This window comes from Octopus sinensis, linkage group LG25 (genome assembly GCF_006345805.1).
Source record: "Octopus sinensis linkage group LG25, ASM634580v1, whole genome shotgun sequence".
NCBI classification, from domain to species: domain Eukaryota; kingdom Metazoa; phylum Mollusca; class Cephalopoda; order Octopoda; family Octopodidae; genus Octopus; species Octopus sinensis.
Genome location: NC_043021.1, coordinates 6,703,585 through 6,718,829, shown reverse-complemented (window position 1 = coordinate 6,718,829; position 15,245 = coordinate 6,703,585). Strand labels below are relative to the sequence as shown.

Here is a 15,245-nt window from a genome sequence, read left to right as displayed (position 1 = left end):
GACAGGCTTCTTTCAGTTTCCGTCTACCAAATCCACTCACAAGGCATTGGTCGGCTCGGGGCTATAGCAGAAGACACTTGCCCAAGATGCCAGCAAGTGGGACTGAACCTGGAACCATGTGGTTGGTTAGCAAGCTACTTACCACACAGCCACTCCTGCGCCTATATATATATATGTTTATATGCATGAATGTATGTGTGTATGTATGTGCACATGGAAAGCTATTTTTTCCACTTTTTTTGCATGAAACTACCTGAGCCAAAAAAAAAACCCATTTTTGTCATGTTTACATTTCCCAGTAGAGATTACATCCTGTAGCTCAGCGGTTTTGAAGTTTAGTGCAATAAAAGGAAAACCGTTTGCTTTTAAAGGACAGGTGAGGATTGGTGACAGGAGAGGCATCCAGGCATAAAACATTGCCGTAAATAAACATTTGTTCAAACTTTGCCAGCATAGAAAAACAGATAGAACGTGAAACAATGTGTGCATGTAAGTGTGTGTGTGTGTGTATGCATGTGCATATGCACATGTGAATAAATTATTCCAAAGTCAATAATTCTGCAACAACTGCCAGATATTATAACTGTGTTTGCATGCAATAATATTGTTCAAACATGTAGAATTCCTTAGAGATTATCCAAACTTTCGTTTTTTTTTTTTTGTTTCTTGCTCTATGAGCACAGAATTTGAAGTGTCGAGGATTATTTATTAACATTTGGCACATTACAGAGTTTTTAAAAGAAAATGGCAAATAAGGAACAAATAAAAACAACATTTGCAGCAAAGATTTGTGCAGAGTTTGCTTCCAGTAGGAAATACATTTTTGGAAAATGACGTTGATGAAGGAAAGAGAGAGGAAGTCTTCAGATATTGAATGCGGTAATTAAGGAAGTAGTTCACAGATAATAATAATAACTAGCCGTTGATGAAGGTTCTATTGAGTTGCTTGACATGCTAGAAATAGCAACCAAATTTCCACATCACACCTTAACCCTTTAGCATTCAGATTCCTCTGTCGAAAGCAATAATATTTAATTATATTGTTTTCAATTAGGTTAATTGTATTGTAGCTTCGAGATCTCAATAATGTGTTTACATAAATAAACACATTTTAGAATGACATTGTAGAATAGGTGTGAGAGGCCAAATCAGGTTGATTTCAACAGAATTACAGATAGAAAATTTGGGCTGGATAAAGCCAGTTTAAACACTAAAGGGTTAATACAAAGCAACAGCACATTGGATAATGTATCCCGAGATACACTATGTCAAGGAAAAAATGTCAATGTCATGGTTGGGTTGCTTTGATCGTAAATCTGTTGAATTATGGCTGATCTGTAACCTGAAGCTCAACAACAACAACAACAACAACACTACACTGCAATACGAAACTGTAATATAGTCCTAGATATACTATGTCTCAATAAAAGAGACATAGTTTCATGAAGGCAACTCTAACTAGTCAAACCAATGATCAAAGACATTCCAACCATGACTCTCTCATATTCTATTATATCTGTAAGTACATTATCCAATGCCCTTTCCTTTTGCATGGTGTATGATTTGTGGGAGATTTTGGCTACCCTATTTACCAGGTCAACCAATCACATCCAGGCTCACTTATTAGCTCATAAACAACTGCAATGTAGTTATCAAGGGCTCACAGCTATTTCCTCATCTTATCTAAAATGCCACTGATGATGTTGTTGTTGTTGTTGTTATTATTATTAGTATTAGTAGCAGTAGTAGTTGCTATTACTACAGCTACTACTGTGAGCTAGGATTCATTAAAGATAATGATTATTTAACAAGAAATAATGAGCAAGCTTATTAATAAATTTTTTTTTTTTTAAATCTAAAAAAAAAAATTTAAAAAAAAAGAAAAAAAACTGGAATCAAATTCTACCAATCAGTTACTGCAAGAATTTTTTTTTATTTTAACAGTTGAATCAGCTGAAGCAGAAATCAACAAGTTAGGTAAGATCAATAAATATAAAAAAAATTAACGACTGAAGGAGGAAAATGTATCATCATCATCATTATTATTATTATTATTATCATCATCATCATTATTATTCTTATTATCCTCCTCTTCCACCTCCTTACATCATTCATTTACTGGAATATTACATAAAATCAACTAGTTTCTGACGTACACTTTGATCAATAATAGTTTAAAATTCCAATGAACACAGGGCAAATTATTGACATGCTGCACAAATTACTGATAGTTATTTAGCTGCTGGTGCAAGATGAGCAGATAGGGAGAGAGAGAGAGAGAGAGAGAGAGAGAGATGAAGGAGAGAAAGAGATGAGGGAGAGACCTGAAGATAGAGAGGAGAGAAAGTTGGAGATAGGGTTGGGGAGAGACAGAGGAGAGTAAGAAAGAGATAAGGTTGGGGAGAGACAAAGGAGAGGAAGAAAGAGATGAAGGAGAGAAAGAGACGAGGGAGAGACCTGAAGATAGAGAGGAGAGAAAGATGGAGATAGGGTTGGTGAAAGACAAAGGAGAGTAAGAAAGAGATAAGGCTGGTGAGAGACAAAGGAGAGAAAGAAAGAAATGAAGGAGAGAAAGAGATGGGGGAGAGACCTGAAGATAGAGAGGAGAGAAAGATGGCGATAGGGTTGGTGAGAGACAAAGGAGAGTAAGAAAGAGATAAGGTTGGTGAGAGATAGGAGGGAAGGAAAGAGATAGGGTTCATGAGAAACAGGAGAAAAAGAAAGAGATAAGGTTGGTGAGAGACAGAGGAGAAAATGAAAGAGATAGTAGGGTTGGCAAGAGATAGAAAAGAGAAAGAAAGAGAGAGGGTTGGTGAGAGAGAGAGAGAGAGAGGAGAGAAGGAAAGTGATTTGAGTTTTGTAAGGGAATAAGAGAGGAGAGAAAGATAAATAGAGGAAAGAAAGAGTGTGGCAGTGAAAAGGAAATGAGATTCTTTATGGCTGGCATTAGAATTATTAGCTCAAATAATATTGATTTTCCCAGTCAGCAACCTATAAGGACAGGTATATGCATCCGTTTACGTGCGTGTGGCTGTATGTGTGTGTGTGTCAGTGAGAGATTAATGATTGATCCTGGCAGCTGAGTTTCCCCCCAAACCAACTTAATCAACGGCTCAACAGGCGTTTAGTGGTAGAAGAACCCTTAAGAGTGTTGTCACTGCAGTTGTTGTTGTTGTTGTTGCTGTAAGACAGAAACCAAGGTTTGCTAAAACGCGGGGACATCAAAGAAACTGACACAGAGTTGAAGTATAAACTTCACAGAGAGAAAGGAGGTTTATCCTTTAGGAACTTAACGGAATGCCAATCACTAATACATACCTAACAAGTATATTATACCGTCTAAGCACCAATTGTAAATCTCATCACTGCCAGTGGTACGTTTTCTCTTTTAAAAAAAGGTGGGTGGTTGGAAATTGACCAGAAATGTACTGTGTACCACACACTGAGTTCAAATCATGTTGAAGTTTGATTTCTTTCATTCCTCTTTTGGTAGGATGGATAAAATAACAAGCAGTAGTAATATGTTGAAATGGATTCTAAGGAATTTGCTTTGCAACTATATGGCTTCAAGTTCAGTTCCACTGTGATGCACCTTTTTAGTAAAGTATCTTCTAGCACAGCCTTGTTATTGGAGGCCAAAGCTATCCAAGTGAAATTTGATAAACAAAAACTGTGAGGAAGCCTGTTAAAAGGACCATTTCATTTATGATGATGAGACTTGAACCATCTTCTAGCTTAACACTACCACTAGATCCTTGCATGGCCTTAATGAATTCCACTCTGTAGCAAGTATTTAGGCCAGATCTTTAGTCTGGCACTTTTCTCTTGCCAGTCTCAAAGACTCTGAAAGAGGTCATTAAACAACTTTTCTTCTTCTCACAAAGATATTATAGGACCTCTAACAAAAACTAAAAACATATATCTATTGGTTGTCGGGCAATCATGGTACAATTTGCACTACATCCTACCATTAACTAGAAAATCTTTTGGCTATTTTTAATTTCGCTATTTAATTTCCACAACATAAATTGGCCAGTACGTTGGCTCTCATTATCTTTGGACATCAAAATCTTAGCAGTTAATTTAAATGTTATACATTTTCTAAATTGAAGAGAGATTAATATTAATGAATTATTGTATTGTAAATCTAATTCAAATGTTTCCTTAAACATTCCAATGGATCTTTGGGGACTGATACTTGACTTTAGTTTTATGGTATGAAGCAGATAGAATATAAATTTCCCATGGGATAGGGTGCCAGTTACCTTCCAAGGTAACATTCTCCAGATGAAGATCAGGTACACATTTCCAACAACTAAAAGAGGTAATGTGAACTGGATTGTTATAGTACCCAAATACTCAATGAATTAGTGTACTCTTCAAACACATAGTATGGTGTACTCCCCAAATACACAATGAAATGCAGTGCAGAGTTCAGCAAATAGTTTGGGAAAGGCTTCCTACAAGTCTAGTGCAGTGGTTCTCAACTAGGATCTATATGGCCCTTGGTGGGGGTCCATGTAAGATTTTCTTGTTATTTATCTGCAATAAATTTGTTATACTTCTACAATTCACAAAACATTAACATTTTTTAAATAAAATTCCTAATGACATTTAATTGTAAAATATATGAGTTTTTTTTTTAAAAAACACCAAAAGGCAACGGGGCAGGATCCACCAAAGTCAAATAGGAATCAAAGGGATCCATAAAGGAAAAATGGTTGAGACCCACTAGTCTAGTGTTTCTGTCCAAGGGCGAATTATCTCCTTATCCATTTAACACTACAGTTAAGTGATAACTAATGCCATATGGTATCATTAAGATTCAGAAGAGCTGAAAGCTAAGTCAGTTTAAAATATTTTTAAAAGGGCCAACACAATGGTACAAGTCCTTTCATGTTGATTTAACCCTTTAGTGTTCGCATTATTCTGCCAAAATTAATCCTTTTTTATCCACATTGTTTTGAACTAATCAGGCATTATCTTGTAGCTATGAGATTTTGATGAGGTAGCTGTTAATTTTTAAAACAATATTGTAGGGTTGGTGTGAGAGACCAGATCTGGCCAGTTTGAACATAAAACAGGTAGAATATTTTTGGCCGGATATGGCCGGTTTAAATGCTAAAGGGTTAAAGATGGTAATCCTAGGATGGCCACAGACCATCAGATAGAACCAAAAATCGTAATCAAATGGACAAAATAGACTTCGCCCATATCTTCCCAACTTCTTAACCCTTTAGCTTTCACATAATTTTGTCAAATGTAATGTTTATTTATTCAAAATGTTTTGAATTTATTTTGTAGCTTTTGAGATTTTGATGAAGCAACTTAAATCTTTAGAAATGATATTGTAGGGTCGGTGTGAGAGGCCAGATGTGGCTAATTTGGGCATAAAACAGGTGGGACATTTTGACCAGATATGACCGTTAAATGCTAAAGGGTTAATCTCTAAGATAATTTTTGAAAGCTGAAACTGAAAACAAAGAAGAAAAGAAAAAACAGGAAAAGAACTAAAAAAAGGAAAACGGGGAAAAGTAAATAATAAGATTATCAAGTAAGGAAACAAGAAAGAAATTCTGACAAAAATTTACACTAAAGATCACTGTTTAAAAAATACAAAGCTGGAGATTTTTGAATGTGAATTTCTGTGACATATTGACAGATATTGCTGCTCCTGTCATTGTTATCGTCATCATGGCTGTTGCTGTTGCAAAAATCAATATTTCAAAAACTGCTTCGAATGCAATTTACAGTTACCATCATTTGTTATGCGCTACATATTTATTTACTTTTCTGTCCTAAACTTGGTAGAAACACAATGGTCTGTCTATGAAAGTGAAATGATGCCTTGATATGAAGCCGGGTAAGGAAGACTCAGCAATATGTATGTATGTATATATATATAAAAGGTAGCATATTTAAGAACGTGGGGCCGAGAGTGCAAGAATAGCCGCCAGTGACTGACAGAAAACCCTGCCTTGAAACTGGTTTGTAAGACAACACCAGTTTTTACAGTTACCATCATTTGTTATGCGCTACATATTTATTTACTTTTCTGTCCTAAACTTGGTAGAAACACAATGGTCTGTCTATGAAAGTGAAATGATGCCTTGATATGAAGCCGGGTAAGGAAGACTCAGCAATATGTATGTATGTATGTATATATAAAAGGTAGCATATTTAAGAACGTGGGGCCGAGAGTGCAAGAATAGCCGCCAGTGACTGACAGAAAACCCTGCCTTGAAACTGGTTTGTAAGACAACACCAGTTTTGCGGACAACACAATTCTATGCTTCTGAGATGAGGAATAAATATTATGTACACTATTTGCATTATTAATCAGACTGGTATCTTCATTTTGATTACTGTATGCTCCAGCCTTCTTTGTGCGCCCTGCGTTGAACTCAGCTGTTTCGTAATTTCAAAACTAGTCCTTCATTTGATCTACGGGCAGGACACTGTTCCCATTCCACTCTGCTTTTCATGACATTTTTTTTGCTTCAGTTGATTTGTTGTTGAATTCACTATGGCTCAGTGGTTAGAGCATCGGGCTCGCAATCATGAAGTAGTGAGTTCAATTCGCGGACTGGGCTGTGTGTTGTTTCCTCGAGCAAGACACTTTTTATTTCAAGTTGCTCAGGTTCACTCAGCCGTAGAAATGAGTTGCGACATCACAGGTGCCAAGCTGTATTGTCCCTCACCTTTCCCTTGGATAACATCAGTGGCACAGAGAGAGGAGAGGAGGCTGGCATGCATGGGCGACTGCTGGTCTTCCAGAAAACAACCTTGCCCAGACTTGTACCTCAGTGAGTAACTTTCTAAGTGCAATCCCATGGTCATTCATGACTTAAGGGAGTCTTACCCTGCCTTGCCTGAGATTGAACTCAGAACCTCTAGCTGACTGCACTGCATTCACCAATGCCTTTATCCACCACACTATGCTTGTAAGCAGTTGACAGAGTGAATTTCAAAGGCTTACAAGCCTAATGTCTATGTAATCTATTGTTATTATGACTGTTGTGGAAGTCTGTTCTTTTCTTTCTAAGTTATTGCTTCCTATATTGTAGTCATCTCTGCTTAGGAGGTGGATCAAAAACAGGCTGAGGTTTGAAATTCCGATACAACAACCAAGTTCAAAATAAGACACCCAAAGGAGGCTGGAGTGAAACAACAGCTGAAACATAGTGAAAGCAACTGTCAAGATGAGAAACACCAGTCTGACTAATGTAAATAATATGAAATTTTGTGGAGTTAGAAAAATGATTTTGCTATTTTTTCTCCCAATTCTTTCTCTTTTTTTTTTTTTAAACAGGTGTACTGTATCCCTGCATGTCAATATTGGGTGACTAAAGGGGATGGCATCAGATGAAGCATTTTGGCAATAAAACGCTGTTTTCTTGCCATCTAACCCAATCATAGAAAACTAGATGTGAAAACAAGGATGGTGATAAGGTGTTGGGATGGGGGTTAGAAATAGATGGTTGGATGAAAGAAAAAGAAAATTTTAAAACAAGTTAAAAGCTGAATCATGAACAGTGGTTGGGTTGGGTTGGGTTGGGCTGGACAGGGGTGGGTGGGGCTTTTTTGAAAGATGGGGAAGGGTGGGAGGAAGGTCAAGGAATCAAAAAAAAAAAAAAGTAGAATATTTGATGGGGGGTAAAGGGGGTTATGGATAGCCACCAGGTTGATGAAAGGGAAAAAAAAAAACGTTAAGTCAATTGGTTGGCGAATACCAATTCTGTACAATGAAAATTTTTCTTTGTGTTTTTGAAGTCAAAGAGCTCGAAGGTTTAATTAAGAGAGAGGGATAAGGAAAGGTAATTAATGGTTGATGAGATAAAAAAACCAAATGAGAAAAACAAAACAAAATCCAAACTAGTTGGTAGCAACAAGTAGATAAAATGGCCACGGCTGAACTAAACAACACTATACTAATACAGCTTACAGCAAACGCTTTGTCTTGAGTGAAGTTCCGGGGCATTCTCACCTGCGCCATATCGTCCAAGCAGTTGAAGATATATTTTCTAGCTTCCTTTGATTTGATTTTAGTTTCTGCTTCATGCTCTTCTGGCGTCTGAAAAAATAACAACAAAAAACATTAGAAATTATTATAATAACAGCATTAGTAATATACTATAAAGGTGTAGACGTGTCTGTGGGGTTAAGCACTTAGCTTCCCAACAACAAGGTTTCCAATTCAGTCACACTGTGTTGTCACCTTGGGTAAGTGTCTTTTACTATAGCCTCAGGCTGACCGAAGCTTGTTAGTGGATTTGGTAGTCAGCCAAATGTGCATGTGTGTCTGTTTGTGAGTGAGAGAAAGAGACAGATAGAGAAAGGGAGAGAGAGAGAGTGTGACGGAAAGAGAGATAAGGGGGGGGTGTAAGTGTTTGTCTCCTTGACATCTCTCTCACTTTACTCTTTTACTTGTTTCAGTCATTTGACTGTGGCCATGCCGGAGCACTGCCTTTAGTCGAGCACAACGAACCCAGGACTTATTCTTTGTAAGCCTAGTACTTATTCTATCGGTCTCTTTTGTTGAACTGCTAAGTTACGGGGACGTAAACACACCAGCACCAGTTGTCAACCGATGTTGGGGGGGACAGACAGACACACAAACACACACACATACATAGATACATACACACACACACACACACATATATATATATATATATAACGGACGCTAAATGATGATGATATATATATATATATATATATATATATACATACATACATACATACAACGGGTTTCTTTCAGTTTCTGTCTACCAAATCCACTCACAAGGCTTTGGTTGGCCTGAGGCTATAGTAGAAGACACTTGACCAAGGTGCAACGCAGTGGGACTGAACCCGGAACTGCTAAGTTACAGGGTATAAACACACCAACACCAGTTGTCAAGCAGTAGTGGGCAACAAAGACACACACACACACAAGCTTCTTTCAGTTTCCATCTTTAAAAAAATCACTTGCAAGGCATTGGTCAGCCTGAAGCTATAGAAGACATTTGCCTAGGGTGCCACGCAGTGGGACTGAACCTGGAACCCTGTGGTTGGAAAGCAAGCTTCTTACTACACACACACAAACACACATCTTAGTATTCACCTTAGCATCTTAGTTTCAGCCGTAAAACTTATTTTGCACTTTTAGTTTCCTCATAATCTTATGATTGGGTTTTAAAGCATAAACTCTACTGCTACCCTCCCTCTCTCCCTCTTTACCTAAATTATCTTGGGAGGGGAAATTATTTCTTTTAGCAGGTTTTTATCTTAAAACCCTCCAAAGCCCTGAAGGGAAAAAAATATTTCACTAGTATTTCTAACATCCTGCCAAAATTTATTCAGCCCAACACACAATTTGCTTCCTGATATTCTTGCCAAATAACCATTAAATTAATTTTATTTGTTGAGAGGATGAGGAGGGGAATGAGGAATTTGCAGGGCAAAAAGATTCTACTTTCTGCCTCCACCTCCTTCCCTGTGGCATTCTCTTCCAGCTTGTTTTTGTTGAAGATTGTTAAGGGTTTGATGTGTCTGCAAACTTAGAAACTTGCAAACATCCAAGCAAGCATTACACACACACACACAGTCTTGGCACACAGAACACAAATATAATTTTGTTAGAGGTAACCTTCACATATAATGAACATCGTTAAGTAATTCTCAATGAGTTGGCACTTTTCTTTGCCATTCAAAAGATTGCTTGATACATGTATGTATGTATGGTCTTATGTATGTATGTATGTGTGTGTGTATGTATCTATATATGTATCTATATATATATATATATATATATGATGTATCTATATATATATATATATATATATAATATATATATATATATATATATATATATATTATATATATATAATATATATATGTATATATATATGTATCTATATATATATATATAATATATATATGTATATATATATATATGTATGTATATATATATATGTATATATATATGTATGTATGTATGTGTGTGTGTATGTATCTATATATATATATATATATATATATATATATATGTATATGTGTGTATGTATATATGTATATATATATATAAAACCAAAGAGGAAAAGAGACCATGTTTCTTTTATGTCTGAGTGTATATGTATACACACACACACACACACACACACATCCTTTCCTCTTTGTTTCCAGTTTGTAAGCTTGCAGTGGTCATAGACAAATCAAGTTCAGTTCGTCTTATTATTTACTGTGCAGCACAGTGCACATAAAGCTGCAATTTAAAGAACAGAAATAACACATGTAAATATATACTGGGTAAAGAAGAAGAAGAAGAAGAAGAAAAGAAGAAGAGCAAGTGAGTCACTCACTGCCAAAACTTACTTTTAATCGCCAGAATGGATAATTGCTATCAGTGTTTTCACGCACAAAGAAGCGTGCAGTTTTTGTGGCAGAACTTAGCATATGTTCCGCTGGCATGCCTTGGGTTTGGGAAATATATCGAATCTGGAAGTAGAACAAAATTTAATAAATATTTACCGTCAAGTAAACAAAGGAATATTTGAGAGAATTTATTTGAATTTAGAATGAGTTTATTTATATAATCGTAAGATAAATATAGAGAGGGAATAATGGAAGGAAGAGAGGGACCGTACAATGTTTGTTAATAGGTCAGGGCTGTGTCTGAAAGTTATTGGCACTTAGCCCCGGGTCAGTCTTGATTGAGCAGACTTATGAATAATGGCATTCAAGCCATGGCCATCATACCTGTTTAATATATTAGGGACTACACTGTCCTGTGTATCCTTCATTTTTTCTTTTTAACATGGAACGGTGTGACCTAAAGGAGATTTGGCTGCTATTTCAGGCAATTGTTTCTCACAAGATTTGAGACTTGTTAGACACTGCTAAGGACTTCTTGACCGACAAATCTCTAAATCAGTGGTTCTCAAATGGAGTCCATATGGCCCCTGATGGTCTACATAAGATCTTGTGGGGGTCTACGCAGCAAAATAGTAAATTGGGGATCCACAATAGTATTTTAAGGGCCCCTGAAAAAATTTATACTTTAGATGTATATTTTGGTGTGTATTGGAAGAAAAAGTTAAGATTTCTTTCTGTGACATTTTACATAGGTCAATCTACACAAGTTAATAGGAATTTCAAAAGAAGTCTTAATAAAACTAGTTTTTAAACATCAAATGGCTATGGGAGCCCACCAGAATAAGATAGTAATCAAAGGGGTTCATAGATAAAAAAAACGGTTGAAAATCCCTGCTCTACATAGCTGTCTGAGTTGCTACAAATTGTACTCCAAAACTCTCTCAAATCACATTAACCAGCTTTTATAAGGGAATGGATACTTCAGATGATCTAGCTGCAGATATCCTTAAAAAGACAAGGTGAACATAACTGGAAAGACTTTGATCATAAGAGGTGTGCTAGATCAAAGCTGTACCAGGTTCCAGTTTGTTTTGGCTTGGTATCCATGGCTGGATACCCTTCCTAATGTCAACCACTCTACAGAGTGTACTGGGTGTCTTTCACGTATCACCGGCATGGATGCTTTGTTACTGTTGCCTAGCTCTAATCAAGCAAACTTTCGACCAAAGTTATTTCAGCTGTGAATACCTTGCCTTTCCACGAGTATCATTAGCTATGTTGTGCAATGTGTCCTCCTTTGTTATAAGGTGGCAAAGGTGTGCAATTAGAGAGAGACACTTGGTTGCTGTTTCTGGCTCACTGAGTAGCCATGTGGTAGTACAGTTGAAGTGAGAGAATAGAATTCTAAATAATAGCAAACTTCAGGGTTTTTTCCTCCCACCCCTTTTTTTTTCTAAATTTGTACAGATGTGAGTAAAATAGCCATGTTGGTTTTATAAACAGGAAACTAACACAGTCGGAGGTTACACACAAACATACATGTGTATATAGTGAGTGATTCTGCTGGGGTAGCAGGGTAGCAGCTGGCGACTTATCAGCTAATCTACCTTTTTCCTTAGGGTTTGGGATCTTTATCCACTCTGTTTAATCTCAATGACTGGCTGATGCCCTTTTTTTGTAGAGTTCAACAGAGTACTCCACAACACTGTTACAATGTTCAAGTATAATAAGTTAGAAGGTAAAGGTGATAGAACACCTTTAAAAGGGACAAAGGAGATAAGAGGTCGGACTTCTAAAGGGATCAGATGATTTGATGGAAGGTAGTAGGAGAAAGAGGAAATATTCAGCTAACAAAGTAGGCCAGGCTGTGTGGTAAGAAGTTTGCTTCCCAACCACATGGATCCAGGTTCAGTCCCACTGCATGGCACCTTGGACACATGTCTTCTACTATAGCTCAAGGCTGACCAAAAACTTGTGAGCAGATTTGATAGTCAGAAACTATCCCTTTGAACATCTCATGAGGTTGGTGATTTTGGCTATTCAAGTTGTATTTTTTAGCTCTTATTTCTAGCAACTGTTGGTGCTATTTCAAACTCTTCATTATGTATTCTACCTTTTTGGTTTTTAATTTCTTTAGCCACCTATATTATAATAATGTATTTAACATATCATAACATTTAATTTATTGTTATATCTTATTGTATGTGTGTGTGTGTGTGTATATATATATATATATATTCAAGAGATGAGATCACAGATGCTCAATATAGAAAACACTTAGCACTCAAATGATTTCTACTCACATTCCGAAATCTTTACCGAGAACTAAATCCGCAGGGTAAAGAGTTGCTATAAGAGGAATCCAGGTGAGCAGATATGGAGATAATGATGCAAATAAGCAAATAAACAAATAAAGCCGCTTGGGCTAGATATACAAAACATACGTACATACACACACATATATATATATATGTGTAAATAGAGAGAAAACAAAGACTGGAGATATTCAGACAATGAACATTCATGCATCAACACATATACATATATTAACGGAGTCGGTTTACATAAAGCACAAAGACAGAGAAAAATAAAGGAGAGAAAGTGCGGTGTTTTTCTGTGTCTTTCTACTCCATTTAAATCTGCTCTGTTAGCATATGAATACATATTCATACATGAATATTCATTGTCCGAATTGTTTCAGTCTTTGTCTCCTCTCTATTTATATGTATATATGTATGTATATTTTATATATCTAAGCCAAGCAGTTATATTTGTTTATTTGCATCATTGTCTATCTGTGTGTGTGTGTGTGTGTGTATAAATGGTTAGAGCATTGAGTTTGATTCTCAGACCGAGCTGTGTGTTGTGTTCTTGAATTTTATTTCACCTTGCTCCAGTTCACTCAGCTGAAGAAACAAGTTGTGACATCACTGATGCCAAGATGTATCAGCCTTTGCCTTTCCCTTGAATAACATCGGTGGCGGGAAGAGGAAAGGCTGTTACGCATGGGCAACTGCGGGTCTTCCACAAACAACTTTACCTGTGCTTGTACCTCAGAAGGGAACTTTCTAGGAGTAACCTTGACTGAAGGGCGTCATTACCCTTTATATATAAGATGGATGGATGGATCTATGAATGTGTTTGTCTTCCACCACTTGATACCTGAGTATGACATTGTACTAGTTGTTGTTTAAGTCCCAGGTCAGCCAGAATTGTGCAGATACACCTATGATCAAAGGCATTAGTCCTTTCAAACATAACACTGTTTACAATGTCTTTTGAACCTTTCTTCGGCTTTTCAGGCGACAGTGTGTTAACTGAGGAATATCCAATTGCTATTTCTAGCCAACTGACTAACCATATACAGTGTCCCTTTGTTGGCTCATGAAATGATGCAATGTTGCCTCTGCTAGCATTCCCTCCTCTCACCATACAATCCATCATCACTTTTTTCTCATGATTTAACGAGTTGGGCCAGTGCTTTCTAGTGAGAGGGGAGAAAGAGCAGAACTTATAGGTTATCCATAGACTGGTGACCTTGCCTGAATGTTTGTGTGTGTGTGAGAGAGAGAGAGAGAGAGAGAGAGAGAGAGAGAGAGAGAGCAGTGGGGGAGGTGTTCTGTTAAAGGCACTGAAAAACCCAGGTGGTGCTGTAGTAACAGGTGACACATAAGGTCTGCCACTTGCTGTGAAATCTGTCCAAACAGATACAGTGTAGTCAAAGCAAACTTTTCTTATTTGAGAAATTGGCTTAACATTCTGATTTTTTATGGTTTCTCGGGGTTGGAGTGGAGCCGGAGAGGAAAACCAACAAACACATGCATTCCATACAAGGAAGTCAATATTATCTGATATACGCTGTAAACCAGTTCGTTAGCAGAAAATAAATAGATTAAACAGTCAGGGAGCTTCAACATAGACATTTGGCTTCCTAGAAATAATAAATTTTCCACATATCACACACAAGTACCCTTGAAATATTGAATATTGTCAATAAAATTCCAGACGTACAAAAACTTAGAGACAGTCATAGCTGGAGTGCTGTTTTGTGTATGTTACATATATTTCTGTAGTTAAGAATTCCAGCAGGAATTCCTGGAGGTATATGACTGTCATGCTACGACTGTCATAATCAATAGCTAAAAATTTATTGATATTGAAGAAGCAGTAAGGTGGATAAGGATAATGCTTAAAATTTCTAAGTATAAATTGTTGTTTGTGTACACACAAACATTCTTCTATTCCAGTGTCCTCTCCGTATCCAGATCAAAAGGCATCATCTCTATTAACTCTGTCTGTTTGTTCGTGTTTTCCATACCATTTTTGTTTTGCCTTGCGTGTAAATAAAAACTAAACTCATGCCGGCATTGAAAATGGAATTTAAATTATAATGCTGATAGACGCACATACACATAGGTATGACAGTGTGCTTAAGAAATTTCCTTCATAATTACTTTTCAAATCCACTATTATAACACCTTCAGTAAGTAACTTCTATCATAATCTTAGGTTAACCAATGACTTGTGTGTGAAATTTGATAGAATGAACTGTGTAAAAGCCTGTTGTGTGTGTGTGTGTGTGTGTGTGTATAAAACACACACACACACACAGGTTTTCATTCAGATAAGTGCACATGCCAGTACACAAAAAATTATGTGTGTGTGTGTGTATATGCACCCTTATTAAGCATTACATAGGCTGTGGTGATGTTCATACCCACATAAGCAAAAAGTCTGATAGTTCAGTGATTCAACATGCAAAAGTGAATGATAAGCAATGACAAAAGTACTGTACTTGTAAACAAGTGAAGGTTGACCTCAGGAGGAACATCTAGCCTCAGAATACTGCCTCAAAAGGTCTCAGACAGTCCATGCATACATGAATGTGT

The 15,245-nt window shown here is 36.8% G+C and overlaps 1 protein-coding gene across 4 annotated transcripts in view; it reads right to left on the bottom strand.

Moving 5' to 3' along the window:
- Positions 1-15,245, bottom strand: part of LOC115224221 (homeodomain-interacting protein kinase 2) — a 225,363-nt gene that overhangs the window by 64,783 nt on the left and 145,335 nt on the right. For 3 of the 4 annotated variants that reach the window (XM_036513303.1, XM_029794998.2, XM_036513304.1), the window contains exons 4-5: positions 10,357-10,479; positions 7,946-8,074 (exon numbers count right to left, since the gene is read on the bottom strand). In XM_036513303.1, the coding sequence (XP_036369196.1) occupies positions 7,946-8,074; positions 10,357-10,479 (252 nt within the window). The remainder of the gene's footprint in view (positions 1-7,945; positions 8,075-10,356; positions 10,480-15,245) is intronic. The other variant, XM_029794999.2, reaches the window with a different exon arrangement.